The sequence below is a fragment of the Microdochium trichocladiopsis genome (assembly GCF_020744255.1).
Source record: "Microdochium trichocladiopsis strain MPI-CAGE-CH-0230 chromosome Unknown B0I36scaffold_6, whole genome shotgun sequence".
Taxonomy (NCBI): domain Eukaryota; kingdom Fungi; phylum Ascomycota; class Sordariomycetes; order Xylariales; family Microdochiaceae; genus Microdochium; species Microdochium trichocladiopsis.
The window spans coordinates 2,876,407-2,902,051 of record NW_025763549.1 but is presented as its reverse complement, the minus strand read 5'-3'; the positions used below and the strand labels follow the sequence as shown (position 1 = coordinate 2,902,051).

The 25,645-nt window shown below is 52.9% G+C and overlaps 9 protein-coding genes across 9 annotated transcripts; 6 read left to right on the top strand and 3 right to left on the bottom strand.

The window, feature by feature from the left end:
• Positions 1 to 475: 475 nt before the first annotated feature.
• B0I36DRAFT_245115 (3-hydroxyanthranilate 3,4-dioxygenase 2) lies at positions 476 to 1,113 on the top strand (the record flags this gene model as incomplete). Its single annotated transcript, XM_046150127.1, has 2 exons — positions 476 to 656; positions 740 to 1,113. The coding sequence occupies 2 exons, from the start codon at positions 476 to 478 to the stop codon at positions 1,111 to 1,113; spliced, it is 555 nt and encodes a 184-aa protein (XP_046012020.1).
• An 867-nt stretch (positions 1,114 to 1,980) lies between these two features.
• On the bottom strand, positions 1,981 to 2,499 carry B0I36DRAFT_326274 (uncharacterized protein). Its single transcript, XM_046154317.1, has one exon. The coding sequence runs from the start codon at positions 2,451 to 2,453 to the stop codon at positions 2,094 to 2,096; it is 360 nt and encodes a 119-aa protein (XP_046012019.1). The 5' UTR covers positions 2,454 to 2,499; the 3' UTR covers positions 1,981 to 2,093.
• Positions 2,500 to 6,321: 3,822 nt separating this feature from the next.
• On the bottom strand, positions 6,322 to 7,158 carry B0I36DRAFT_364217 (uncharacterized protein; the record flags this gene model as incomplete). The annotated part of the gene is made up of 3 exons (XM_046158930.1): positions 6,322 to 6,806; positions 6,871 to 6,951; positions 7,047 to 7,158. 3 exons carry the CDS (start codon positions 7,156 to 7,158, stop codon positions 6,322 to 6,324), a joined length of 678 nt encoding a protein of 225 aa, XP_046012018.1.
• A 441-nt stretch (positions 7,159 to 7,599) lies between these two features.
• B0I36DRAFT_432391 (vitamin H transporter) lies at positions 7,600 to 9,420 on the top strand (the record flags this gene model as incomplete). The annotated part of the gene is made up of 4 exons (XM_046162618.1): positions 7,600 to 7,955; positions 8,015 to 8,302; positions 8,363 to 9,065; positions 9,119 to 9,420. The coding sequence occupies 4 exons, from the start codon at positions 7,600 to 7,602 to the stop codon at positions 9,329 to 9,331; spliced, it is 1,560 nt and encodes a 519-aa protein (XP_046012017.1). The 3' UTR covers positions 9,332 to 9,420.
• A 2,129-nt stretch (positions 9,421 to 11,549) lies between these two features.
• On the bottom strand, positions 11,550 to 13,046 carry B0I36DRAFT_244269 (uncharacterized protein; the record flags this gene model as incomplete). Its single annotated transcript, XM_046150042.1, has 2 exons — positions 11,550 to 11,687; positions 11,754 to 13,046. The coding sequence occupies 2 exons, from the start codon at positions 13,044 to 13,046 to the stop codon at positions 11,550 to 11,552; spliced, it is 1,431 nt and encodes a 476-aa protein (XP_046012016.1).
• A 1,929-nt stretch (positions 13,047 to 14,975) lies between these two features.
• Positions 14,976 to 16,591, top strand: B0I36DRAFT_244780 (uncharacterized protein; the record flags this gene model as incomplete). The annotated part of the gene is made up of 2 exons (XM_046150090.1): positions 14,976 to 15,487; positions 15,541 to 16,591. Coding segments are annotated over 2 exons (1,563 nt in total), but the record flags the coding sequence as incomplete, so codon positions are not given.
• Positions 16,592 to 16,600: 9 nt separating this feature from the next.
• Positions 16,601 to 16,798, top strand: B0I36DRAFT_244187 (uncharacterized protein; the record flags this gene model as incomplete). Its single annotated transcript, XM_046150038.1, has 1 exon — positions 16,601 to 16,798. A coding segment is annotated over one exon (198 nt), but the record flags the coding sequence as incomplete, so codon positions are not given.
• A 2,122-nt stretch (positions 16,799 to 18,920) lies between these two features.
• Positions 18,921 to 21,256, top strand: B0I36DRAFT_375085 (kinesin light chain 1; the record flags this gene model as incomplete). The annotated part of the gene is made up of 4 exons (XM_046160334.1): positions 18,921 to 19,256; positions 19,298 to 19,676; positions 19,726 to 20,349; positions 20,397 to 21,256. The coding sequence occupies 4 exons, from the start codon at positions 18,921 to 18,923 to the stop codon at positions 21,254 to 21,256; spliced, it is 2,199 nt and encodes a 732-aa protein (XP_046012013.1).
• Positions 21,257 to 22,250: 994 nt separating this feature from the next.
• On the top strand, positions 22,251 to 22,982 carry B0I36DRAFT_350550 (uncharacterized protein; the record flags this gene model as incomplete). Its single annotated transcript, XM_046156914.1, is given in 4 exon segments — positions 22,251 to 22,256; positions 22,311 to 22,496; positions 22,627 to 22,643; positions 22,661 to 22,982. 4 exon segments carry the CDS (start codon positions 22,251 to 22,253, stop codon positions 22,980 to 22,982), a joined length of 531 nt encoding a protein of 176 aa, XP_046012012.1.
• Between the last annotated feature and the right edge of the window lie 2,663 nt (positions 22,983 to 25,645).

Genomic DNA, 25,645 nt, shown 5'->3' with positions numbered 1-25,645 from the left:
TCCCTGCATGACGAAATTTCCTGCCGGCAATGTTCCCATTCGCAGGCGGCCCTACTATGCCCCGACCTGAAGGGCTATATCCGACCGATCGTCCCCTTCCGCAGGCGGCCCTACTATGTCCCGACCTGAATAATCAGCAGTGTTGTTCGTCCAGGGTCTGCATCCAACCGACCAATCATTAGCACGGAAGGGGAACTTCGTGCCTGCAGCCTACACGTTCCCACTACCCTTCGCGATGCGCGGCTAGATCGAGTAAGCAACTTGCCTGTTGTATGACGGAGTCTTAAGTAGTGTGCCTGTCCTCGCCCAGGACCAACTGTTCGTCAAATACATAATTACACACCTCGACAGCGCAGAATTTGCGCCCACGGTTCAGCCCTCTGCTTGGTATCATCTTCAGATCAACCCCCGACCCTAAGCTCTACTTATAGCGGAGATCACACCTCTTGAGCACGTCTCGTCACCCACTATCACAATGTCTGTGCTGCTTGAAAACAAGGGTAACCCGACCATACCCGCGCCCCTGGCCTTCGCCTCTTGGCTGGCCAGCAACGGCGAGAAGCTGCAGCCCCCAGTCAATAACTACTGCCTCTATACGGGTGATGACTTTATCCTCATGGTTGTCGGCGGGCCCAACAAGCGGAACGACTTCCACGGTAAGCTCCACCCTCTCATCTAGACCCCATCTCCATCAAGCCTTCGTTTTGTCCGTATGCTAATTGATCCCCGTCCCCAACAGTTAACGAGATGGAAGAGTGGTTCTATCAGCTCAAAGGCGATATGCTCCTCCGTATCGCCGAGAACGGCCAGTTCCGCGATATCCATATTGCCGAGGGCGAGATGTTTATGCTACCTGGTTCTACCCCACACAATCCCATCCGCTATGCTAATACCTCGGGTCTGGTTATGGAGCGCACACGGCCAAAGAGCGCTAGGGATCGGCTACGCTGGTATTGCACAAAGGGTAACCATGACCAGGTCACCATGATCCGGGAGGACGTGTTCCACTGTACGGACTTGGGCGTGCAGCTGGCGCCGCTGATCCGCGACTGGCAGAACAACGAGGAGCTGAGGAAGTGTCCTGAGTGTGGAGAGATTGCAGATCCAATGTAGAGCGGTGAAGCAGCATGTTCTGACAGCTGGGTTGTCGTTTTTCGAACATTTATTTACAGTGGCGTGCTTGAAACATTTTCTTTTGAGTCATAAGTGGCATTTCACCTACTCCATCCATTCGTGCGGTGTCTCGTGGATGAGTGCCTCTTGACAACGCCGCAAAGACTGCATGCAAAGCACTCATCCGAGGTCTAGCTCTCACGCCACAATCTTCCATGCCGTCTCTCAGCCGTCGCACGCGGGCAAATTCTTGGAAAGAGTGTAGACGGCCATTGTCTGCTGTATCGCATAAATACACCCTGCTGTTTTCCAAGTTCTGCGCTCTAGGTTGTGCACTATCAATTATGATCGGCGAGCTGACCTCGTTTCCTCTCCTCGTCAAATAAAAAACTGGTTGCATTCGGTGGTTATGTTGGAGAGGAGATGGATCCGCCAAGCTCGATGGCCCATTCGTACTCAGGGATAACATCGCAATTCCTTAGCCTGCTGCAGAGATTCCCATAGTACAGGCTGACGCTGCTTATATATCTAGGGCGGGATCCGGCTTTGCTAGAACAGAAGCAGAACATGCTTCTCGAGATCGTCTTACTCCCTGCGGAACACAAAGGGCACCACAAAATCCAGTGTCAGCATAATTTGATCGATCGTCTCCGCCCACGTGGAACACAATGAAGACGGTGGAGCCACGACGTCGCCGTGCCATGGCAGCAGCGTATACTTGTGCTTAAGGGCATTGAAGATTTGTGGCGTTCGGGACAGATGCTCGCAGGAGCATGAGAATGATGATTACAGCGGATATATTCTAAAGCAGCATATTCGACAAAGGAAAAAGTAATGAATAAATGGATAGGAGGGAGCATCATGAAACCTTTCATGTGCTCTCACGAGCTCTAAATGTGCTTAGTCATTTTTCGCAAAATAATTGTCGATGGCTGTTGGCCCAGCGTGTACGTAATGAAAAACACAAGCGTAACGATAGCCTAAAAACCCCCGTACCAGCAGTCAGCGCCAGACAGAGTCGTGGTCTTCACATAGGAAGATGTGATCAGTAAGGGTAAACTCACGTATCGATCCCCCACCAGCTGCAAATCCTGGCCCATGCCGGCGATATTGGCTGATCCCAAGTTGACAAGATCGATGAGGCTGACACAGAAGAGGACGCCGAGGGTAACTACTAAGTCTACCGGCCACCTCGCGACCAGGCCGCATCGCGACCAGGGGTCACGACGCGACGCGTCGTAACACCCCACCATACATTTAGCTATATAAATCTGTTGATCCGTGTCACACCGCGACCTCACTGCCACCATTGTGACCACCCAAAGTGAGGCTGTCGTCATGGTGCCAAAAGACTACCAATTGCGTGCCCGCCGCGCACTGGACGATGTTGAGGCGGGCGTACCTGTTGCGACGGCTGCCAAACGACACAATGTCGACAGATCCTACCTACGTCGTCGCCTCCAGGCGGTCCCAACCTTCAAGCAAAAATACCAAGTCCAACAAGCCCTCTCCGTCACCCAGGAGGATTATATGGTCTCCTGGGCCCTCGACCAAGCAGCTATGGGCTATGCAGCACCGTTGGCCCAATTTAGGCACCTCGCGACGCGACTGCTGTCCATCGATAACCCCTCCGCACGGCTCGGTGGTCACTGGTACCGACGTTTCACCCGCCGAAACCCAGCCTTGACGACCTCGAGATCACGACTCATCGAGTATAAACGCTATAACGGCGCTTGCAAGGCCAATATCGACATCTTCTTCGACCGACTGACGTCATTGATGCGCAAACGAGTACGGCCCGACAACATATGGAACGTAGACGAGTGTGGAGTGGCGGAGGGCCTTGGTCATAATGGCCTCGTGGTCTCTGATGCCTTGCGCAACTTCACCTTGAAAAAGGACGGTGCCAGGAGGACCTGGATCACGATAATTGAGGCCATTTCTGCAGCTGGTCGTTCGATCCCTCCGCTCGTTATCTTCAAGGCCAATCGGTGCAGCAGCAGTGGTTTCCTGACGTCGAACTCGATAAGTGGAAGCACTGGTGTTTTGAGACATCACTAAATGGGTGGACCAGCAATGATATTGCGCTGAAATGGCTGAAGGAGATCTTTATCCCCAACACCATTCCAGCTGTTCGGGGACACTGGCGATGCCTTATTCTGGACGGCCACAAGTCGCATACAACAGCAGAGTTCATGGCGGAGTGCTTTATCCATAAAATCTGGCTGATTTACTTGCCGGCCCATACCTCACATGTCCTTCAGCCACTCGATGTGGGTGTGTTCTCGGCGGTGAAATCATGCTACCGTCAGGCGGTCACGGAGGTGTCCTACAACACCATGAACGAGTCCCCAGGCAAGCGGGAGTTCCTTGAAGCATATCAACTTGCGCGGAAGAAGAAGATGAACAAGGAGAACATCTTGGCGGGCTTCAAGGGCACGGGTGTGTGGCCACACAATAGGTTGAAGGCCTTGAGCTCCCGCTTCGTAGTACGGAGTTTGGAGGAATCACGGTCAGCACCTGCAACTACGCAAAATCAGGCCCAATTGACGTTCCCAGAGCCAGATTTCTTGACGCCGTTATGCGCAATTGACGTCAAAACACCAAAAACAGGTCGCGATGTCTATGAACTGCACCAATTGATGCTGTGGTGCGATTCTGCGCTGGCGACAGCGACCTGCAGGAAGCTGTTCAATAAGGTGGCGAAAGCAGTCGAGAACTCGAACCTCCGTTACACCGCCGCAGAACACCAAAAAGACCGCCTCAAAGCTGTATTAGAGGCTTCAAAGCCTACTAAACGTCGCAAAGCTGATCCGGATCCTAATAAAGACTTCGTTTCCGTCGTAAACGTGGAACGCGCAAAGAGGCAGGTTCGCCGTGAGATGGGGTCGGACGTTAGCAGCGACGACTACATAAACAGCAGCGACGACGAGGTAGAGCTAATTGAAAGCGACACCGACGAAGAGGACTGCATAGAGATACAGCTCAATTGATTTGAAGACATTTTAACGACTGGTTGTGGTTTTATTGCAGAGTGACGGTGAGGTTGGTGATGGCTTCATGCGCAGGTGGGGGGTGGTCGCGAGGCGGCCTGGTCGCGAGGTGGCAGGCAGACTTATATGCTAAAGGACCTGATTGGGAGTATGCGGATTTCGGAAGGCGTAATGCGGAGAAGCATGCGACAAGAATGTTCGATCAATTCTAAACTGCGACGAGAGGGTAGCTGCACGAGCTATCTAACTCTGTCAACCCTTATACGACGCCAGCCTCGGTGCCAGCCTCGGTGCCAGCCTCGGTGCCAGCCTCGGTGCCAGCATCACGCAGTCCGTAGTAACAGCACCTCGAAACTAGGTCTGTCGGGAGTTTGGTGGATCCTGGTATCTCAGAGACGGTTCGCGACGAGCCAATCTATCTAATAATCCGTCGTCGATGCAAAATACCGTTTATGGATTCAGATTCATGTCGCAGGCTTTTGCCCGGAGTGATCGCAGCAACCCTGGTGTCACAAGACGGCCACATCCAAAACCCCTACTGGGACCGCGCACCGGCCCGCTCTGGTAGAAGCCAACAATATTTTCAACGTTGCTACACTATTTATGATAACTGTGCCCCTACCTGTGCGGCAGAAAGTTTTGCCAGACCACCTCTTGAATTGTCCCATATGACCTGCATGCAGGCTCCATCCCTGACGGAATCCTCCTCGTCGGCGCTAACCGCCAACGCCAAATCATCTGGGAGTTTTTGTAGTGCTGCAAGGATGGAACGCCACCCACATTATTAGGAGATTCCAATGTTAGTACTCCTCAAGCGGAGTTGACGCATGGTGACTTCTCCACTGCAGCCGGATCAAGATTATACAGAAGGCTAGCGCAGGCCTATCACTGATTCTGAGTCCGCCTGTTGATGTCGAACCGCCATAGACCAGGTTCTTGAGGCTGGGCACGTACAGCGGATGCAGGCCGCACGCAGGAACTGCCAGCCATGTCGGTATGGTTTTTCCACGGACGGACTGCCCAGTGCTCGGTGGAGGCACGATCTACTCCGTGGACATGCCAACCCCGTAGTATCGTGATTCTCACCCCGCCGCAGATCTCGAGGTTCTGATCACAGATGCACACTCAATTTCGCTCGGAAATACATGCACCAGAGCGGAACCCAGACCCTTTTTGCATAAATCATAGGCGTTTTGCTACTTGGTCAAAGCAAAATCTAATCATTCAGGGATCCTTCACAGAGGAATAGCCAAGAGAAGAAAGTTGGTGTTCTGCTGCCCGCCCCTGTGTTCATCATTCTTTTAAGTGGGCTCGTATTCCTCCGTGAGTATTTCATATACTCTTTCTGAACGGCGCCGAACATCTTTGCTGAACTCTTTTTCATTATCCTCTTTGCACAATAGCGCGAGAAAGTGCAAGATGACAGCATCAGTGCACTCCGGCTTGCTTCCCCCTCTCACCACGCACAGAAAGCGGAAGTAGAAATCCAGAAGAAAAGTCGATCCTACATGTCTCCCGACATGTAAATGGTTAGCTTGCGCGCCGCTTTTAAATGCTGCAGTGCCCCTGAATCATGCTTTTACGTTGTCCTATGGGCTCTGGAGGTAGATAGATGGCCGTCCATTTACCGAGCTCAGCTGCGACCCCTCGCACAACGTGGCCACGCCTGACAGCGTCCTTCGCCTTGATGGTCCACAGCGATTGCGTTGTGAATGCTCCGGAGCGCTGCTTTACAGCATGTTTGGAGTCGGGCTTGTCGTTTCGAAGCATTGGGTTACAGAATATCAGGGAATTCGGGGACATACTCACGAGCGGTCCCCCATAGAGCCCATGATGCTCCTCCAGGGCCATGCCTCGCTTGTGTAGTTCGAATGGACCGATGATGTCAATGCTGGCAGTCGTCAATGGTGTCGGATTCGTGCACCCGCCTATGCCGTCGCCCGAAGTGCATAGTGATTCAGTAACTGTGCTGTTGTTAACCTGGCGTTGCGTGCTTCGTTCCTTGTGAAATCGAATGAGGCGCCGGCAGTGTTTGACCATTCTAACTAGCAAAGACCCAACGGCACATGCATATAGGCCTCCCTGGTCTTCCGAGGGCAGATTCATCAGCCATCCCACTGAGGTCTCGAAAACAATCTCCACGACCTCGCGATGCTCATATACATCGAAAGAAACGGTATCGTTGCTTGTGGCAGTTGTCGTGGGTATAGGGGATCTACTTCTCGCCCGTGGCGACAACCATGGCGTGGAGGATGTTAATTAGTGCGTGCTGCCTTTTTGTGTCGTGCAGCTGTGCGCGGAATCGGGTCTCGTGCAAAATTGGGATCCAGGGCTGGATCAGGCTAAAGTATGTCGTGATGATGCTCTCCATCACTCTTGGTTGTGGCAACGACGATACGCCATTGTTCAACTGCTCGAGTGGGCAGAATACATCTATCGCTATGTTGCCACAACTATCGAGCTTTCGGCGTTTCCGCGTCCGATCTATGCCAGGTTCCGCTTCATCTGAAACGACGGCATGGTCGAGGTCTCTCCGGGGCGAGGCCAGGGCTGGCGGCTGCGCGTGCTGTGCGGAAGCAGTTACAGTGGTGCGTACGCGATGCTGGGGTAATGGTGCGGACGGTGACCTGGCTGCCTCGGCAGCATGTGAGCCATTGCACTGGTTTCGAGATAGTTCAAGAACGGCATGCTCGAGAGCCTCTTGTTACAAGGTCAGTATTGCGTGTAATATCACCAAGCACGATCGCATCATGACCTGACGCACCCATCCGTCGATTGAGGGCCTCTACAGCACCAAGCTTGAGCCCCGGCTTGTTCTTCTTGAGTTCGTACACACATGGGACACCTAGTGGAGATGACAAAGTCAGTCGTTGCCGCAGAAAATGATAGTTCTGCACAGCTGACAAAGGCGGCTGCAATGCGTGCAGACAGGCTGCTCACGCGAGCACCGCAGCTTGCGGAGTCGACAGCCCTGGCATGACGGAATGTCTTGGCTGCTGCTCGGGGCCAGCTCCCCGTCACCCTGGCAAGCCGGAGCCTGAAGCGTGTCCATCGTCGGGCGGATGAACCGAGAGTTGACGGGGCAATGAGAGGAACAGCGGACGTGGATTGACGCGATGCCCGCTGCAAGGAGGATGATGACCGCCGAATCTAATCTAATCCGTAAATATTACTCTGCTGGGCTAGGTCCCCGGCAAAGTCTCTACCAACTCCTCCCGGACATGAGTTTGCCCGATGCCCGATGCTCCTCCCTCTCGCGACCCAATCATCGTTCTCCAATGAACGAGCTAGCGGAACACTCCGACAGCTACCCCAGCTTACCCCAGGCTTGTTCCTGTGTGGGGAGGCAAAACCATGCGACGTACCAAGTGATATTATTGACAGGGGCTCGCATCTTACCATGCTTTTGAAGTTTAAGAAGCTGCCGTATCTGCGGGATTCTGCTCTGTCTGACTCGCGAACCAGCTGAGCCAGATCTCATCCTCCGCTAGCCATGACTACCCTCCCAAGTACTGGGCTCGAGCAGCCTCGCGAGCACCAGCAGGCATCAGCAAAGCAAATCGCTGGTGCCGATGTCGCCACTACCCCGGATGAGCCCGAGACAAATCTCCCGGCGAATCGCAACCTCAAGGAGGCGCCAAAGAGGTCACTGTGGATTGCCTGGATGTACATCTTCGAATGGTACCCCTCGCACTATCCGGAGGACGAACGCAAGTTCCTCCGCAAGATTGACGCATACCTTTTGACTTTTACGAGCATCGCCTTCTTCCTGAAATGGCTTGACCAGAGTAACATCAACTCGGCGTATGTGTCTGGCATGAAGGAGGAGCTGAGACTGTACGGCAACGAGTGAGCCAAACCACAAGCATCTTCTAGCCGCTCGCGGAATCACTGACCTCGGCATCCAGATACTCCATGTTCCCAATGTTCTACAACATAGGCTACGTCATTACACAGATCCCGGCAATGCTCTTCCTCTCGAGACCGCAGTACACGCGCTGGTTCTTGCCCACCTGCGAGGTCATGTGGAGTTGCTTGACCTTTGCACAGTCAAGGCTTCAGAGTGCCCCGCAGATCTATGGGACACGATTTCTGCTCGGCGTCCTCGAGACCCCAGTTGCATCGGGGAGCCTCTTCATTCTCGCATCTTGGTATAAACCCGAGGAGCTCTTCAAGCGTGCCGGCTTGTGGTACGTGTAAGTAATTACGGCCCCCAAACACATGAAATGCCCGGTCAAGCACTGACCTCGTCTCAGATCAAACAACATCGGCGTCATGTTTGGCGGCTACCTTCAAGCAGCTGCATATACCAACCTCAACGGCATCCATGGTATGTCAGGCTGGAGATGGCTCTTCATCATCGACGGCTGCATCTCCCTGCCCCTCTCGATCTTGGGCTTCTTCATCTTCCCCGGCATGCCTGCGAGCAAAAAGATCTGGTGGATGACCGAGAAAGAACTTGAGCTCGGCCGCCTACGCATGCGGGAGGCTGGCGTCAAGGCGCCCAAGAAGATTGGCAAGGCCCTCCTCAGGCGTGTTTTCTGCCATTGGCACTGGTATGTCGGCGTCATGGCTTATATCCTCTTCCTCTCGGGCGCCTACCCACACGGCCAAATGGCGCTCTGGCTCAAAGACGAGACCGCCAAGCACGGAACCTACACCGTGCAGCAGATCAATACCCTGCCCACCGGCGCGCAAGGCGTCTCCGTTGTCGCGACACTTCTTGCTACGGGCCTGTGCATGGTCTACCCGACTTGGGCTATCTTCCAGGTTGTCATTGCGATTGTGATGTTCGCCAACGTCTGCATGATTGTGTGGTTCATCCCGAATGCGCTCAAGTTCGCCTGCTTCTATCTCTTTGGCACAACGGCTTGCGTCACGCCGATCCTCGTGCCGACAGTCAACCTTTGGCTCAAAGATTCTGCCGAAGCCCGCGCCTTCTTTAATGGCAGCATGATTGTAAGTGCTCCATTCTGCATTCCAAAGCGTGTACTGACACGTCTCACCGACAGACTCTTGGGTTCGCCGTAAATTCCTTTTACCCACTTCTCGTGTTTCCCCAGATCGAAGCCCCACAGTGGAAGAAGGGCTACATTGTCAATTTCTTCTTTGTCATTGGGTGCTGGGCGTTTCTTACCACGGGGTACTGGCTACATAATCGCTGGGAGAAGCGGCAGGAGACTAGACGCGGCATTGAAGCGCTCGAGGAGCAGAAGCTGTCGTGATGTATTTTATGCCAGCCACAACGAGTGACTGATGGCAGTCAGACGCACTGCAGGTCTGAGTGCTAGGGACCATAGCAAATTGAGCACGGGTTAATTTGTTCATCCCGGCAAAAACACCAGAGATAAGTTAAATGGACTCAATCGAAGCGCTTAACCGGAGATATAAGTTGGAGACCCCCCTGGCGACCACCCCCCTCCACGACCACCACCTCCGCTACACATGAAGGCATCGTCAACCTCACAGTCACTCTGCAATAAAACAACAACCACTCGTTCAATTGCCTTCAAATCAATTGTCCTGCACTTCTATGCAACTCTCTACGTCGCTATCTCCTTCAATCACCTCCACGACGCTATCGCTGCTGTCGCTGTCGTCGTCTGTGCTGGCGTCTGAGCCCAACTCGCGCCGCACCTGCCTCTTTGCGCGCTCGACCTCAACTATGGTAATAAACTCCTTATTGGGGTCTAGATCGACTTTGCGGCGCTTGGTAGGCCTTGTAGCCTCTAATGCAGCTTGCAGACGTCCTTTTTCATGCTCTGCGGTGGTGTAACAATGTTTGAAGTGTCAAGTGCCTTCGCCACCTTGTTGAACAGCTTCCTGCACGTCGCCGTCCCCAGCGCTCCTTCGCAGCGCATCAGCGCCATATGCAATTGATGCACATCGCGAGATGTTTTTGGTGTTTTGACGTCAACTGCGCATATTGGCGTCCAAAAATCGGGCTCGGAAATGGCTGTTTTGGGTCGATTTTGGGCGGTCGTAGGCACATCCTCCTCAGGGTGTACAACCCACCGGGACCCCATAGGTTTCAACTTATTCTACGGCCACACCCCGGTGCCTTTGAAGCCTGCGGTGATGTTCTTCTTGTTCAGTTTTTTCTCGCGAGCAAGATGATATGCTTCAAGGAACTCTCGCTTACCTGGGGTCTCATTCATAGTAGCACATGCAACCTCTGCCACCGACTCGCGGTAGCAGTGCTTTACCGCAGAGAACACCCCAACATCTAGTGGCTGAAGCACATGTGATGTGTGCGCCGGAAGGAACAACAGCCAGATCTTATTGGTGAAGCATTCTGACATAAATTCGACGGTTGAATGGGACTTGTGGCCATCTAGAATCAGGCATCGCCATTCCTCAGGGTCTGCCGGCTTCGTATGCGGAATAAACAGCTCTTTGAGCCATTTCAAGGCAATGTCATTGCTGGTCCAACCGTTCGGAGATGTCTCGAAATGCCACTTCTGCCACTTGGTGAGGTTGACGTCAGGAAACCACTGTTGCTGTACAGACTGGCCCTTGAAGATCACCAGTGGAGGGATGAACGCGCCGCTGGCAGAGATAGCCTCAATTATCGTTATCCACGTCCTCCGCGCGCCGTCCTTTTTCAATGTGAAGTCGCGGAGGGCATCGGGGACCACAAAGCTATTGTGACCGAGGCCCTCCGCCACTCCACACTCGTCGACGTTCCAGATGTTCTCGGGCCGTAGTTTTTTGGCGTTCAATGACGTCAGTCGCTCGAAGAAGATGTCGATATTGGCCTTGCAGGCGCCGTTATACCGTTTGTACTCGATAAGTCGTGACTTAGAGGTTCGGATCTCGGGGTGGCGGCGGAGGAATCGTTCGTACCATCGTCGACCGAGCTTCTGCGGCATGCCCTCCAGAGCGAGGAGACGCATCGCGAAGTGCTTAAATTGCTTTAACGGCGCCGCATAGCCGATTGCCGCCTGATCAAGAGCCCAACGGACCAAATAAGCCTCTTGTGTGACGGAGAGGGTCTGCCGCACCTGATAACTCTGGAGGGCAGTCGGCGTGCCTAGGATCCGACGACGCAGGTAGCACCTGTCGATGTCGTTCTTTTCTGCAGCGCCCTGGACCGACATGCCATCCTCAACGTCGTTGAGAGCGCGCAGGGCGCGCTTTTTGTAGTGTTTTGGCACCATGGTGATAGCCTCATTTCTGGGGAGCAGAATAGTGGTGGAATGGACGCGTCCCGACGCGAGGCAACGGTTATATATGAAGAAATGTATGGTGGGGTGTTGAGTCGCGTCGCGACGCGACCCCTGGTCGTGATGGGGGGTGGTCGCCAGGGGGGTCTCCAACTTACAGAAAGAAAAAGGAAACAGCTATTTGAATGACAGTCTAATGTGTTGACGCAATTTGGTTCCGCTTGAAGACAAACTCAACCCTGTGGCTATCTGTGTAATAACCTGTTTCAGATCCAACCTAAGCAAATTCGGGGGCATCGTCCTTTTGCTGCCAGCCAATGAGCTTTAGAGTCCCCATGATGAAGTTCTGGAAGAATATGCCGACTCGCAGCACGACGATAATCATCTTACCCTTCGTGCTTTCCAGGTCGGGTAGCTGTTGTTACCGTGTTAGCTGGAGGGGTTTTCGACGGGGCCCGGCACTCTGAAAACTGACACTTACCTTTTGATTCATACTCTTCTTGACCCATCCAAAGGCTCTTGGAACCATGACCTGCTCATACTTGGCCAGCTGCCTAGAGACCTCGTCATCTGTGATGAAACCAGCAGAGGAATGCTGTTCTGCCAGTTGCAGAAGCGGCGGCAGTGCGTCGGCGGTATCGCACAGGGCGTTGTTGGCACCCATGCCTCTGGACGGGAGCATCACATGGATCGAATCTCCGATCAGCCACACCCGAGGATTCGCAATTTCTAGCTCATGGTCACCGCTAGCTATAAGGCGTCGCCTCCAGTCCACACGCGTGTTGAGCTTGGAGGATCGAGATGGTGTTGTGACGAACTCATCTTCGTCGACGGTATCGACGAGCTTGTGGAACTCCGGGTGAAAGCCGGCTCCGGCCAATTTCTGTCGCAAATAGGCTTTCTTGTCGGGCTGTGAACCGAAATCCTTGCTGAGTTCATCGGTGGCCCACCCGACGATAAGGTACATCGACGCCTGCTGCTCGTCATATCGGAGTGGCTTGTCCCAGCCGCTGACTGACCCACTGACCGCCTCGCGCCGCTCGGGGGTGCTGAGACTCGGCGGGAGATAGGCTGCAGCAAAGATGGTTCCCACTGAGTTGCTTGTGTAGATTGAGCCCTTTTCGAGTAGTCCCTTGGGCAGCGAGAGCAGGACGTCCCACGAGAGGTTGCATTTGCCGAGTAGTAGATCTCCGCCAGGGAGGGCCCGTTCGACAATATTATCTAGGCCAATCTGCTTGTTGATCTTGCTACCGCTGCCCTCGGCTGCAATGAGGATGTCGGAGTCGTCATGCGTGCCGTCGGCAAAATGCACGCGCACATGACTGCGCCCGGGCTTGCTGCCCTTGAGGATCTCGTACCTCGTGCACTTCATGCCATACTTGATGACGCCCTTTTCTTTGAGCGGCTCCTGCAGATAGTCGCGGAGCCGGATGCGCGAGATTGGCGCGCTCTTCTCATAGGTCGGTGCCGTGCTCAGGTCGACCAGGACGCGCATGTCGGAAGGATTGAAGATGCAGGGCGCAGATAGCGCGGCGCCACTAGACTGCCCAAAGAGCAGCAAGAGATCCCCGAACTGTTTCGGTGTCAGACAGGCGCGAAAGCCAGCGAGAGCCAGCGCTCCCAGGCGGATTTGGTAGCCTCCGTGGGCGTCACTCTCGACAGCGCGTTCGTAGACGGTTACTTGGACGAGATCGGAAGATTGGTTTATTAGCCCATTGGCCAGATTAGCGCCTGCCATGCCGCCGCCGACGATGGCAACCTTGAGTGGTGCCATGTCTATGTCTGGGGAAAGGTGATTAATGACGAGTTTCGAGGTGATGGCGCAGGCCGTGGGTGCACATTCGATATTTTCCACCCCCAGAAAGCACATTGAAGACGCCCGAATGCATGATATATATCCCTAGGTGTAGAGCCCTTTGCAGGCCAGAAAGGGAAGTCATGAGACCCCGCCGGGCCACTTTACGAGACAGCATGCTTGCCGTGCTCGCGATGCGTGCTTCGCCGCTCGCAATGTACATACAGCTCATTGCCGGATCGCATGACCTCGCAGCCCGAGTCAAGCCTTGATGAGACATCAGCTAACGTCGTCGTCTCTCCGACACGGCCAGGTTTCAGCGAGCACACGAGTGGCGTGGCTATCCAGAATTTTGCCGCCGTGCCGTCCATCCTAGCTCAAGATTTGCATAATCATCCTCAGACCCCGGATCATACACAATGGCTGCAAGACCCAATGCCCACTGACGCGTTCTCGGTGACCGGTGACCTCGACAATCTAACATGGAATCCTCCCATGGCCAGCTTCCCCTACTCATGGCCCATGGAGGGCCTGGATTTTATATTCGACGTCCCGTCGCCATTCGATATGCCAACTATGACGTACTCTCCAGGTCTTGAGTCTTTGGCTCGACAGGTAGCAGAGGCACCCAATTTTGTCGAACCCGCCACAGACAAGAGACCATCCCCCCAGACGCGTTCCCCAACATCATCCTCACTTCATCTCAAGCCTGAGAATATCTGCGGCGGCTACACAAAGCCTTGTGCCTCGTTTCCCAAGCCGCAACCAGATGAAACTCAAATGGTCGAGACAGAAATGTTTGATCACATATCAAACATTCCTATAAAAGCAGTGGAGGGCCTTCACCGGTTTTATGCGAGCCAGCAGTTGGGCCAACCGCCTAACACTATTCCGACGCGCACCCTGCACGCCTTTGTCGAGCTTTACTTTGAGTACTTTGCATGGCAGTTCCCTTTCCTTCATCCATCGAGGCTTGAAGCTCCAAAACTCTCTTGGATGCTGCTCTTCGCTACCGCGGCCGTCGGCAGCCGGCATTCAGAACTGGCTACCGCAGCCGAGTACAGCACAGCACTGAGCGATTTACTAGCCCGCGCCATTGAGACTGTTGTCAGTTGCAAGTCCCACAGCTCACTAGATGTTGATCACTAACTACTCCCAGACATTTGGCAGCCGAATGCCAGAGATAGTTGTAATACAGTGCACGTTCTTGCTACACGTGCTCTGGATGTTTTCAGCATCCCATATGGACAAAGTACTCTTGCAGCACAAACGAAGCAGTCTTGCGGCCCGCTGTTGGGATTTGACGTGCCCTCTCCAGCGCCAAGGACAACCAACATCGACGACGAAGGGGCTTGGCAAGCTTGGCTTGCTGAGGAAGAGCGCCTGAGGACCGAGGAATGTATCCGAGGTAGGCGGCTGCCCCGAAGCAGATTGACAATTTCCAAACGACTGACAGCTACACAGCCCTGGAAAGCCTTGGTTGCGTCTTCCTTGACAACCCGCCAGTCTTCCACCTTCGTGGTATTGCACGGAAGAGTACATCGTCAGGCACAGACAGACTGTGGCAATGCAGGCAGGCATCAACCTGGATCGAAGAGAAAAGGGACCCAAGTGGTAAGCCTCAAAGCCAGCCTCTAGATTGCAGGCACAAACTGACCACGCACACATTGCTGCAGTTTGTGACGGCAACAAATTCGCATTCAAAACTGCTCACATGGAGCTCTTTATTCAAGAAAAGGAATTGGCACGGCACACGCAGTCGTCGATATTAGCGTAATTAAGCAAGGTATTAGAAATGATCGACGTACAGCCAATGTTGTGAGTCCACGGGGCTTTCTTGAGGCAGAAGATATTATAAGCCAACATGATTGCATTGATAGCCTGGAACACAAGGAAGTAGTGCCATGGTTCAGCGACACCTCGAAGCAGACTGTGGACGGAATGCTGCGGTCACTTGCCTTCCAGTTGTACCGGACCACGGCTAAGTGTGCAATGCATTTAGACGCGTTGTACGGGACGCATCACGACGGCCGCAACCAGCTGACTAGGGAGACGCTGCTGCACGTCGTTTGCAAGATGCTCGCGAGCCACGAAAGGGTGGTCATCATCCTAGACGCCCTGGACGAATCAACCACGAGGGGCGAACTCGTCTCCGGGATTAAGGACATTGCTTCTAGACTGGAATCGAGGCACGTTCAGCTGATCTGCACCAGTCGTCCTGAACCGGACTTTCGATGCAGCATGCCCGAGCTGATGGGGGAGGGAAATTGCTTGAAATTAGATAAGCACGCGGTGGACGGGGACATTCGATCCTATGTCGCAGCACAGCTTGTGGAACGCCACGAGTTCCGAAGCAAGTATCTGTCGCAGGGCCTCCTCAAACAGATCCAAAGCAAAGTTGGGGACGGGGCCGATGGCATGTAAGCTGCCTATTTTATCCCCGGGTTGGGCCTGACATACTGACATAATACAGGTTCCGATGGGCTTTCTGTCAGTTGGAAAGCCTTGCGCAGTGTCTTCATGAGACGGCGGTGGAGCGAGCACTTGCAAGCCTGGCGCACGACCTTAACGAGACATATGGGCGAATGCTTGAAGTCATCCCGGCGGAGCTTAAACACGACGCACTTCGTCTTCTACAATTCTTGGTGCACTCTAAGCGGCCACTTCGGCTGGCGGAGGCTGTGGAAGTACTAGCAACACAGATCGAAGGGGAGATCGCCGGCTTTAACGTCAGGAGTCGATTGTTCCGCGAGACTGACGTGTTGAGGTACTGCCCAGGTTTGGTGGTCATCGTCCACGCTGACGTCGACGAGCTTCATCTCTCACATTTTTCGGTCAAGGAGTACCTACTAGGTATTCAGCAGATCAAGCTGCCGAGTGCCAGCATCACTATTGCGATGACCTGCCTAGCATATCTCGCGGACATCGAAGGCAGCGACGCTGAGATCAGGCAGCAGTTCCCGATGGCGCGATTCGCAGCACAGGTGTGGACTGGCTTTGCTGCTGCTGCCGAAACCGCTGGGAGTGTGTTGGAAGCGAGCGTAAGATTCCTTCAAGGGGAGGCGACCTTTCAGAGATGGTGCCGGCTATACCAGCAGGATACATATTGGGATGATAATCCTGGACCTCCAAAAGGATCGCGTTTGTACTACGCTTGCTTTGGGGGTCTATCCGGAACTGCGACGTCGCTCCTGGAGCAGGGGGCAGATATTCAAGCGCCCGGTGGCTACTACGGCAACGCTCTACAGGCTGCCTCAGCTGGAGGCCACGCCGACACTGTCAAGCTGCTCCTAGAGAAGGGGGCGGACGTCAACGCGCAGGGTGGCCACTACGGCAACGCTCTGCAGGCTGCCTCAGATGGAGGCCACGACGACATTGTCAAGCTTCTCTTGGCCAACGGGGCGGACGTCAACGTCAAGGACGACGACTTTGGTCAAACACCCCTATCCTTGCCTGACGAGCATGGTTATCCCCAGGATGCCAAGCTCCCTTGCGGCATGGACCAGGTCAATGTCGATAATTAAGATAAATTTGGCCGGATGCTCCTTTCTTGGACTGACGCTCATGGTTATCACGCAGTTGTCAAGCTCCTTATCCATACAGGCCGAATCGAATTCAGCTCTGTCGACATCAACGGTCGAATGCTGCTTTCATGGGCGACCAGAAAAGGCCATGGAGCTGTTGTGGAGGTGCTTCTGGATATTGGTGCCGCCACGGCCTCCGGTATTTAGGAAACGCTCTTCTCAGCGGCTGCGTAAGGACAAGATTCGGTAGTCAAAATGCTGACTTGCAGGGGAGATATTGATCTGGCTGCACAAGATGAACGTGCTGTCACGGAACTTCAGTTGGCCGTCTTCAGTAGCCACCAGATGTCGAGAAGCTATCAGTGACAGGCAATGGGACAGTGGTACCGGACTTTGACGGGTGACAATTCCTCTTCTGGAATGACACATATTGCGTCTGAACATGTTACTTGGACGCTGAAGAATATTTGGTCGACGTCTCGTTCAAAACGACGGGTATATTTCTCAATCTGCCTCATTCTCGTTCTCGATCATGGAATCATTTTGAGACAACGCTTGTGCCTGTGCAGCTCCTGGAGCATCATCATTGCCTGTAGGCGTCGTATACGTAGTGGCCAGATAATTCAGTCTTCTGCACTTGATTCCAGCCGGTCAATGATGAGCTACACTCTATCAGCTTTCACTGACCTAGGCACCCCAGAGTCCCGAGTAGCCCGTGAACCGTGATTGCTATTTCGCTCTGCCCAAATATACTCGCTTTGTGGGCTGGCAGATTTCCGGCAAAGCAGTTTTCACTCCTGGGTCTTGGCAACAGTCATCAGTCAGTCGTCGACCCTTCAAGAGGCGCAAAGCCTCGAAGGGGCAAAGACCTCTACTTCAGAGGCGCAAGCCCCACAACAGCTAGCACTGTGTCGTCACCCATACCCTATTGTCTTGGAAAAGTCAAAAGGTGTGGGAAGCGGACACCAACTTTGACCTCCGCTGTAGAACCCGAGGAGGGAGATTTGTTCAATTCGTAACAAGTGCCGGAAGGTTTGTTTGCATGACCCGATTTTGTAGTCAACTCGTTAATGCAATACATGAAGACTCCAAACTAGGCCACAAATGACGTTGGAGCACAAACCGGCTGTCTAAGATGTCCCCACCTGTGCGTCACATTTGTCCACTCCTGTACCGGATGCTGCCAAGACTGGATGGTCCGTGCGCATAGAATCTCTGCTTCGGGGAAGGTGGACACCGATTTCGAATCAGGCTGTACTGATTACGGAGCACGATTTGGCTGTCGTTTACCCCACCTTCCCAAAGGGTCTCCCTTTCTCCGCCGTTTAAGGTGGAATGCCAAGATCAGAGGGTCCATGCGCAGAACTATTTTGGCATGACCAACACGGACACCGATTTCGAATCCGACTGTATCCGCTTTCCAGACTTTAGTTGATGTTCCCGCACGGGCCTTGCGACTATGGCACATTTTGGCTTACACTGTGCAGGCTGTCCGAGATGAAGTACCCTCCAAAAGTGGATTGCAGCACGAAATGCAGCAGTGGACTGTTTTTTCGTCACCCCATTTGCAATGGAGACCATCGCGAATAGTTGGCTAAACTTTGCCTTACAGTAGTGACCGCGAACTGTGTCCGCTACTCTGGCATCATAGAACAACTCCGCACGAACCAGTGACATCTGTGTACTGTACATCACACTGTACTGACACCCATAGCCAGTAGCTCCAAAAGTGGATTGCACCGTCACGTGCAGCGGCTGGCACTAACGAAGGATTGTTTGTTCGTCGTGCAGCTTGTACTGTACTGTATCTGTAGTGGTGACTCTGGCCGATCGTCGAGCAATCTTCGCCTTGCCTATCGCAGAGCGACGGCAGATTATGACGCTTTCGACATAATGCAAAGAACAAAGACCTCTTCGCATCTGTTCACTGTATGTGGGACAACTTCAATGCGATCATATATTCTACATGCACATACACTACCGCTTTCATGTTGTGGCGTACGACCAAAACTTCGCATCATGGCCAGCCTCTCCTTACGCGGGGAAGCCAAACCTTTGCAATCAGGAGAAGCCGCATGTACGTTTGACGCACTGACTCTGAGCTCCTACGTTGTACAAGCGAGTAACGAGTCTGCCTTGCCATGTAAATGTCATATCGAAACCCCTCCTTACCCCGCACTTTCGGGCTGACGCAAGAGCTGAGGCCGCCCAACATCTTACTGTGATCATGTTGCATTCTGCATCCCGTTTAACTATCACGCGTGATGTTCGGCGTCCGGGTCCTCTACTCTGAACAGGAACCTTTAATCCCATCGGTTATTACTCTACAATGCGGCTCCTGCAACGAGGCAACGCCAGCAACTACACCCTCACCGCCGATCTGCGCGCTGATGGCATACCCCCCTATGCAATTCTTTCCCATACCTGGGGCACCGACGAAGTCATCTACAACGATGTCAAAACGACTCCAAACGACTGGCACAAGAAAGACGGCTACGCGAAGACCAAGTTCTGCGCCGACCAGGCCCAGCGACATGGCCTGCAGCATTTCTGGGTAGACTCTTGTTGTATCGACAAATCAGACGCCATCGAACTCCAAACTGCAATCAATAGCATGTTCAAGTGGTACCGTGGCGCGCAGCGATGCTACGTGTTCCTCTCCGACGTTTCTTGTCTGACTCCTGTTCTGCGACGTCCAGTCAGCAGCCAGGTGTGGCATTGTGGGATGCCGCTTTTCGAGGTAGTCGGTGGTTTACGCGCGGCTGGACACTTCAAGAGCTCATAGCCCCACAGATTGTCGAGTTTTACTCAAAGGAAGGTGTTTTCTTGGGCGACAAGAGGTCGCTGGAGGCTGCCGTACGCGACGTCACAGGTGTCCCTGCAAAGGCGCTACGGGGTACACCATTATCCGACTTTACGACTTCCGAACGCGAGGCTTGGGCACGCAATCGGAAAACGAAGTATGAGGAAGACATGGCGTACTCGCTGCTTGGAATATTTGGCGTCCACATGCCACTCATCTATGGCGAGGGTCGCGAAAACGCACAGAAGAGATTGCGAGAAGAGGTCCAGAAATCAGTGAAAGGTAAGATACAGCTCAGCGAAAGAGGATTCATCTTGACTAACGCACTTAGGCGCTCACCACAACTTTTTAATCAGCTTCAGTCGTTCTGGCATTCCCGAGACTCCACATTTTGTGGCAAGAGATGCAGAAGTAGCCGAGATGCGGAGGATGCTGTGCTCGGATGGGAGCCGTCGCATTGTCGTACTCCACGGTCTAGGCGGCATCGGCAAGACACAGCTCGCTGCGACTTATATCAGTCGATATCGGGACGAGTACTCGGCCATCTTCTGGCTCAATGTCAAGGACGAAGCATCCATTCAGCAGAGCTTTGCTAGGATCGCATCGCAGATCCTCGAACAGCATGCCGACGTCGGCAGCCTCAAGGGACTGAACCTGCAGCAAGACCACGGCAAGCTTGTGCAGGCCGTGAAAGCGTGGCTCAGCTTGCTCGGCAACACCAGATGGCTCATTGTGTATGATAACTACGACAATCCAAAGCTCCCAGGACGGAAAACCGAGGCCGCGGTCGACATACACCAGTTTCTCCCAATGGCAGATCAGGGCTCAGTAGTGATCACAACACGGCTGTCGCAAATCGACATGGGTGATCACATCCGAGTCGAGAAACTCAAATCCGAAGACGAAAGCATGCAAATACTGTCGAAGGCATCAGGCCGAAACGACTTACAAGATGGTAAGTGTCTCGAGGCAGTTCATATTCGACGACTAATGGTGTTCCAGATGGTGATGCACAAGAACTTGTACGAGTGCTGGACGGGCTTCCTCTCGCTCTAGCTACGGCCGGAGCATATTTGAAGCGCGTCCGGGTCAGCATATGCGACTATCTTCGCTACTACCAGGCATCTTGGGCAAGAGTTACCGGGGACCTGCATCTCGGATCCTATGCAGATCGTACATTAAGTTCAACATGGCAGTTGTCATATAAGCAGGTTCAGGCACAGAACCCACTTGCGGCTCATCTGCTCCGTTGGTGGGCCTACTTCAACAACGAAGACATATGGTTCGGTCTTCTTCGGGCGAGAAGCGAGACCGGTCCTGCATGGATGGAGCAGCTTTCAGAAGAGCTCGACTTCAACGACGCGATGGGCGTACTCCACGACTACGGCCTTGTCGAACCTACAGCTATGTTCCAGGAGCCACAGGGATATAGTATACATGGTTGTCTGCATTCTTGGACGAGTCATGTTTTGAACGAGGAGTGGGACGGCTGCTTAAACAAGCTTGCAGTTGAGAGCGTGGCATCGCAGGTTCCATCAAACGAAGAAGCTGAATATTGGCTGCTTCAGAAGCGACTGCTGCCGCATGCGATCCGGTCTTGTTCAACAGTACAGGAGAGCAACTTTCCTCTAGACTGGGCTTTCCATTCTCTGGGTAATCTTTTCGCCGACCTGGGGAAGCTGGGCGAGGCCGAGAAGATGTACTTACGGGCGCTTCATGGGAAAGAGAAGGTACTTGGACCAGAGCATACATCGACACTCGACACAGTGAACAACCTTGGGATCCTTTACTCCGATCAGGGGAAGCTGGACGAGGCCGAGAAGCTGTACCTACGGGCGCTCGATGGATACGAGAAGCCGTAGGATCGGAAAATGTCACGACATACCGACCAGCGGTTAACACCCTTTCGAACCTGGGATCTTTACGCTCAGAACAGAACCGTGTGAGCGAAGCCCGGCAATATTATCAACGTGCTCACGATGCTCTTGAGAAGCTTCTCGGGCCATCGCATCCGGCTGTCCAATCAGCGCGACAGACTCTCGAGCTTACGAATGTGGCCTTTGAAGCTGGGACGTCTTCGAATGATGACCAACATTCGGCAGATTCAACACAACCCAATGCGTCGAAGACGAGACGACGAGACAAATTGAAGCGGGTCCTAGGTTTTCATGGGAAGTAGAAAAGTCAGCAGGATATCATATTATGTACCGCATTTGCTCATGATTTCAATTCAACGTCACGAGCCGCTGGTGGAATTGCTGCTTTCTTGTCAGTTGAATAGCCTTTGTGGCCGATGATGTACGCACACAGTCGTCCCTAGTGTGCCACAATTTAGGGATCATACCGGGCTTACTTGATTACTGAGGAGAGAGTGAAGCCACTACTGCAAAAGTACCCCACCATGAGTCAATTGACAGGTGCTCGTTGTGGGTCTGTGCCACAGTATGCATTCCAGTGTGCCACAACCAGGTGGTCCGTGCGGTAATAGTAACTAATTTCGAAAAGCGGATGGTCACCACTGTACTGTCATATAGGAAAGGATACCAAGGAGCTGTCAGGTCTTGGAAAGATCGATGTTCGCGAATCTGCAGGGATATCTCAGAGTTGAACCATGAGAGCTCTAAGACTCCTTTTTCATAAAGGACAAATCGGCTTATGATTCGCTGTAAAAAGAAACGGACATCAAGGGTGCTCAGTTGATTGAAACCCTGTCATTTGCACACACGCTCACAATGATAGACGGGCGAATATCCTTGACAGCCACCTCACGCGCTCACGGCAGGCTTTGCTGCACACCGATCTAGTACGGTCCTCTGATTTCCAGGCTTAGGGCATATCACTGATCGTTCTAAACAAATGAAAGTGACGGATCTTGGACATCGTTGTAATTATGGGGATCTTTATATGACCATTTAGCCAAAGCGCTCCCTGCTAGGACTTCTAGTCACATATTGGCTCTGCTTGTTCGTCGCCCTGCGAGGACCTGGCAACTCTGCGACAAAGGAATCTGTGACAGACGTCCCAGTCGTCGTCAGCGAGCGCCCCGCGGAGGGATACGAGTTGATAGGTCATCTCGTTGTTATTCGAGTCTCTAGATCACGTGTAATCGTTTGTTCCGGGTATCTGACGAATTCCTACAACAGAGTCTTGAGCGTTTTTCGGACGGCGAATGAGCAAGGAGCAGGCATCCATGATGGGTATGGTTTTGAGTGACTCACGGACACCCCGATAGCAAGAGGATGGCGGGAGGTAAATTCATAGCATAGAAAACATGTTACCGCGCTGGCCACTGCCACGCCGAGCTCCCCGGAGCCAGCGCCAGCTCCCGGCGTCATCGAGACCGTAGAGGTGTCCGACCAGACGGGTTCGTTAACCCCCTTGACCGACCAGCTCTACGCCATTATCGATCTCTCGGCGTCGCAAGAGACCCTAGCGCCCGAGCGAGAGACTGCGTCGGACCAGAAGGAGTTGGGTACCAAGAAGCCCACCAACGTTTCGAAGATCAAGACCGATAACGGCGTGTACATCTACGCCGAGTCTGCCTCGTTCGCAAAGCAGTCATCTGATTGCAAAATGCCGGCACTGTGATATATTCTGTTGAAATCTTTTTAATTCTAGAATTTCTCAGCCTTTGGCAGCATAATGACAAGATCTGTGATCGGCTAATGCGAGCGTCTCACCCAGCTCTCCATTAAAGGGGAGGTGGTGGTACTGTTCGGTAAATGGCGTGCTGGTGATGACCAGGACGGCCAGGAAATGCAGGCTGCAGCGTGATGTTCGCGAGACACCAATCACAGCTACTTCACAAGTCCAGTCCCATTCGCCTACACCCATGCCCCGTGTGTCACATTCTAGTGCAAAACGCGCGACTATTAAAGCGACCAATCGCATTAGGCGCTCACGCTGTCTAGCACTACTTCGGGGCCTTGTGCTATTGGCTGCACATCGGGTCGCCTCACGACGCACCCGGATCTTGGGAGATCATCGGCACTGTACGTGGATGGGGGCATGCAATCATTTTTATCTCGTTACACGCCTTCATTGCGTCGCAACGTGCACGGATCCTTTCTCAGAGGGCGGCTATCAAGCGGCATCGGTAGGCCCGTGTCGCTGTAGCCTTTTCTTGCCGCGCGGTATCAGATTTTAGCGGTTGGGTCCGCGAAGTGGCCATGCCTGACACAATTGGTCTAAAGACTTGCAGATGGCACGGTTTAGTAACGAACGTCTTCTCTAGTATACTGCGTAAGAGCCGTGTCTCAATAAAATATGATTAACGTGAAATATCGTATATGTGGTTGTGAAGGAAGTATATTGGTCCTACTATCACATGTGGTGTAGCGCTGGACGTGGTGTTATCCATGAGTGAAAGTGTTCCTTTCGAGCATGCCTGTAGGTGCTGCCTATGAGATCTAGGCCGAAGCATGTCGTATCGAAGTATATTCTTGGGCTTACACTCCCTGATCAGTCCTCAACATCCAGCCCGCTTAAAAAGTGCTGAACGGCATCCGAAGTTGGTCATAACTTTCATCACAGCAGCAAAGGCTTCGTAAGCTTTCAGGGAGTCTCGATCACCGGGATGTCATTGTGTCGGAAAACGCTTTTTCCGTGGTCAAGTTGGGATCACTCAAAGCTCTGATGACGCTAGGATCGAGTGTCATAATGATGCTCGTAGTCGCATGTTTGCAAACTGTTTTCGGGTACTCTGTCTGACGATCGACGAGCTTACAGAAGACCAATACCACTGCTTCACACCCCGGTGTGATTTAGAATTGAAGGATAACATGGGCCCAGGGTGCCGATAAACTTGATGCTCTGGGCGTGAAAGTGCATGGTGTGCCCGGCGCATCTTCCAGATCACGAAATCTTCCTCCAAGCGGGTTCGGGGGCGAATGAGCGAGGATTCGGGTTAATATACGAACGCACGCAGGAAGAGGATAACTACCACTAGATGTATTGCCAAGCTTTCTGTCCATGTATATAAGGGAACACTCTCTTCCCGTCCATTACGATACAAGTCTCCCGCTTGAAAATTATCGGCACTACAACATGGTCCTTTCAAGCTTTTGCTATTCTTGGGATTCTTAGTCTCTAAATCAGCCTTCATAATGGCAGCACCCATAACTAGTCGGGAAATTACAGCTCAGCGACGAATTTTTCTGTGGGCTCTTCCTCCCGGTAAGAGACCGAATCTGTGTAACGTTTCTCACTTACTAATACAGGCATAGAGGTTCGATACATGATCTACGACTGCTTGTTACCGAGTAGTGGAATGGCGATCTGTCTAAAATGGGTCGGCAACAGCACAGAAGATCCGTCGAAAGGTCTTTTTACTTTGCTGGGGGTCTCCAGATTTTATCGCGCGGAGTTCCTCCCTATACTCAGACACACAAACCACCGGGTCGAAATAAGCGCCGTTCCCATGTACCAGCGCTGTGAATTCGTCAGTGAGCTACAGCTTCAGATCACGAACTTCGACTCCCTCGGAGAAACTCATCAACTTCTGCCACTACTGCAGCTTATGGCTGACAGGCCCAAACTTGATGTTCTCTTCGTTTCACGAGAAGAAGCCCTAGACCAATGGGTTCCTGCTCAGCAGCTCTCAAGGCTTGTAAAGTCTTTAAGCACACAACCGCTTTTCTGGCAACTGGTGGCTGAGCTAGCCATAGAGAGGAGAGATCAAGACTCATTCCTGGTCATCATACGCCAGAAATGGGTTACAACCGATCAAGACTGCTTGGCTGAATGGGATGGCAGGGATTTTATCCAGTTCCTAGGGGTAAAGTGCTCAGGAGAGTATTTAAGTTTCCGTGTACTCCTCAGGGAGTTTTAGCTAGGTCCAGTTGGTATCAGGATCTTAACTGTGCAAGATACATGTCTATTTACTATAGCACATGGCTTGTGCTCTGCTATAGGTATTACCTCAATTATTCTGTTTGAGCTCTATATCGGATATTTCGGTTGCAAGTATGGACCCGATAAAGGATCTCGACATGGTTGATCTAGTGATTGCGATCTCCTAGCCGAGGCCAGCTTTGAAACTTTGCAAGTACTGCTGCCTGGTCCAGCGTCAGTCAGATACGGTGCCAACGCAGACTGCCAAAATAGTCTAGCACAGAATCCCACTTTCTAGCTCGTCTCGCTGTAACGCCTCTGATCATCACAATACGATGCGATTCATCAAAGCTGACACGCGGCCCCCCCCCCCCCCCCCCCACCCAGAAATACTTGAAGCACGATGACCCTTAGTTCAC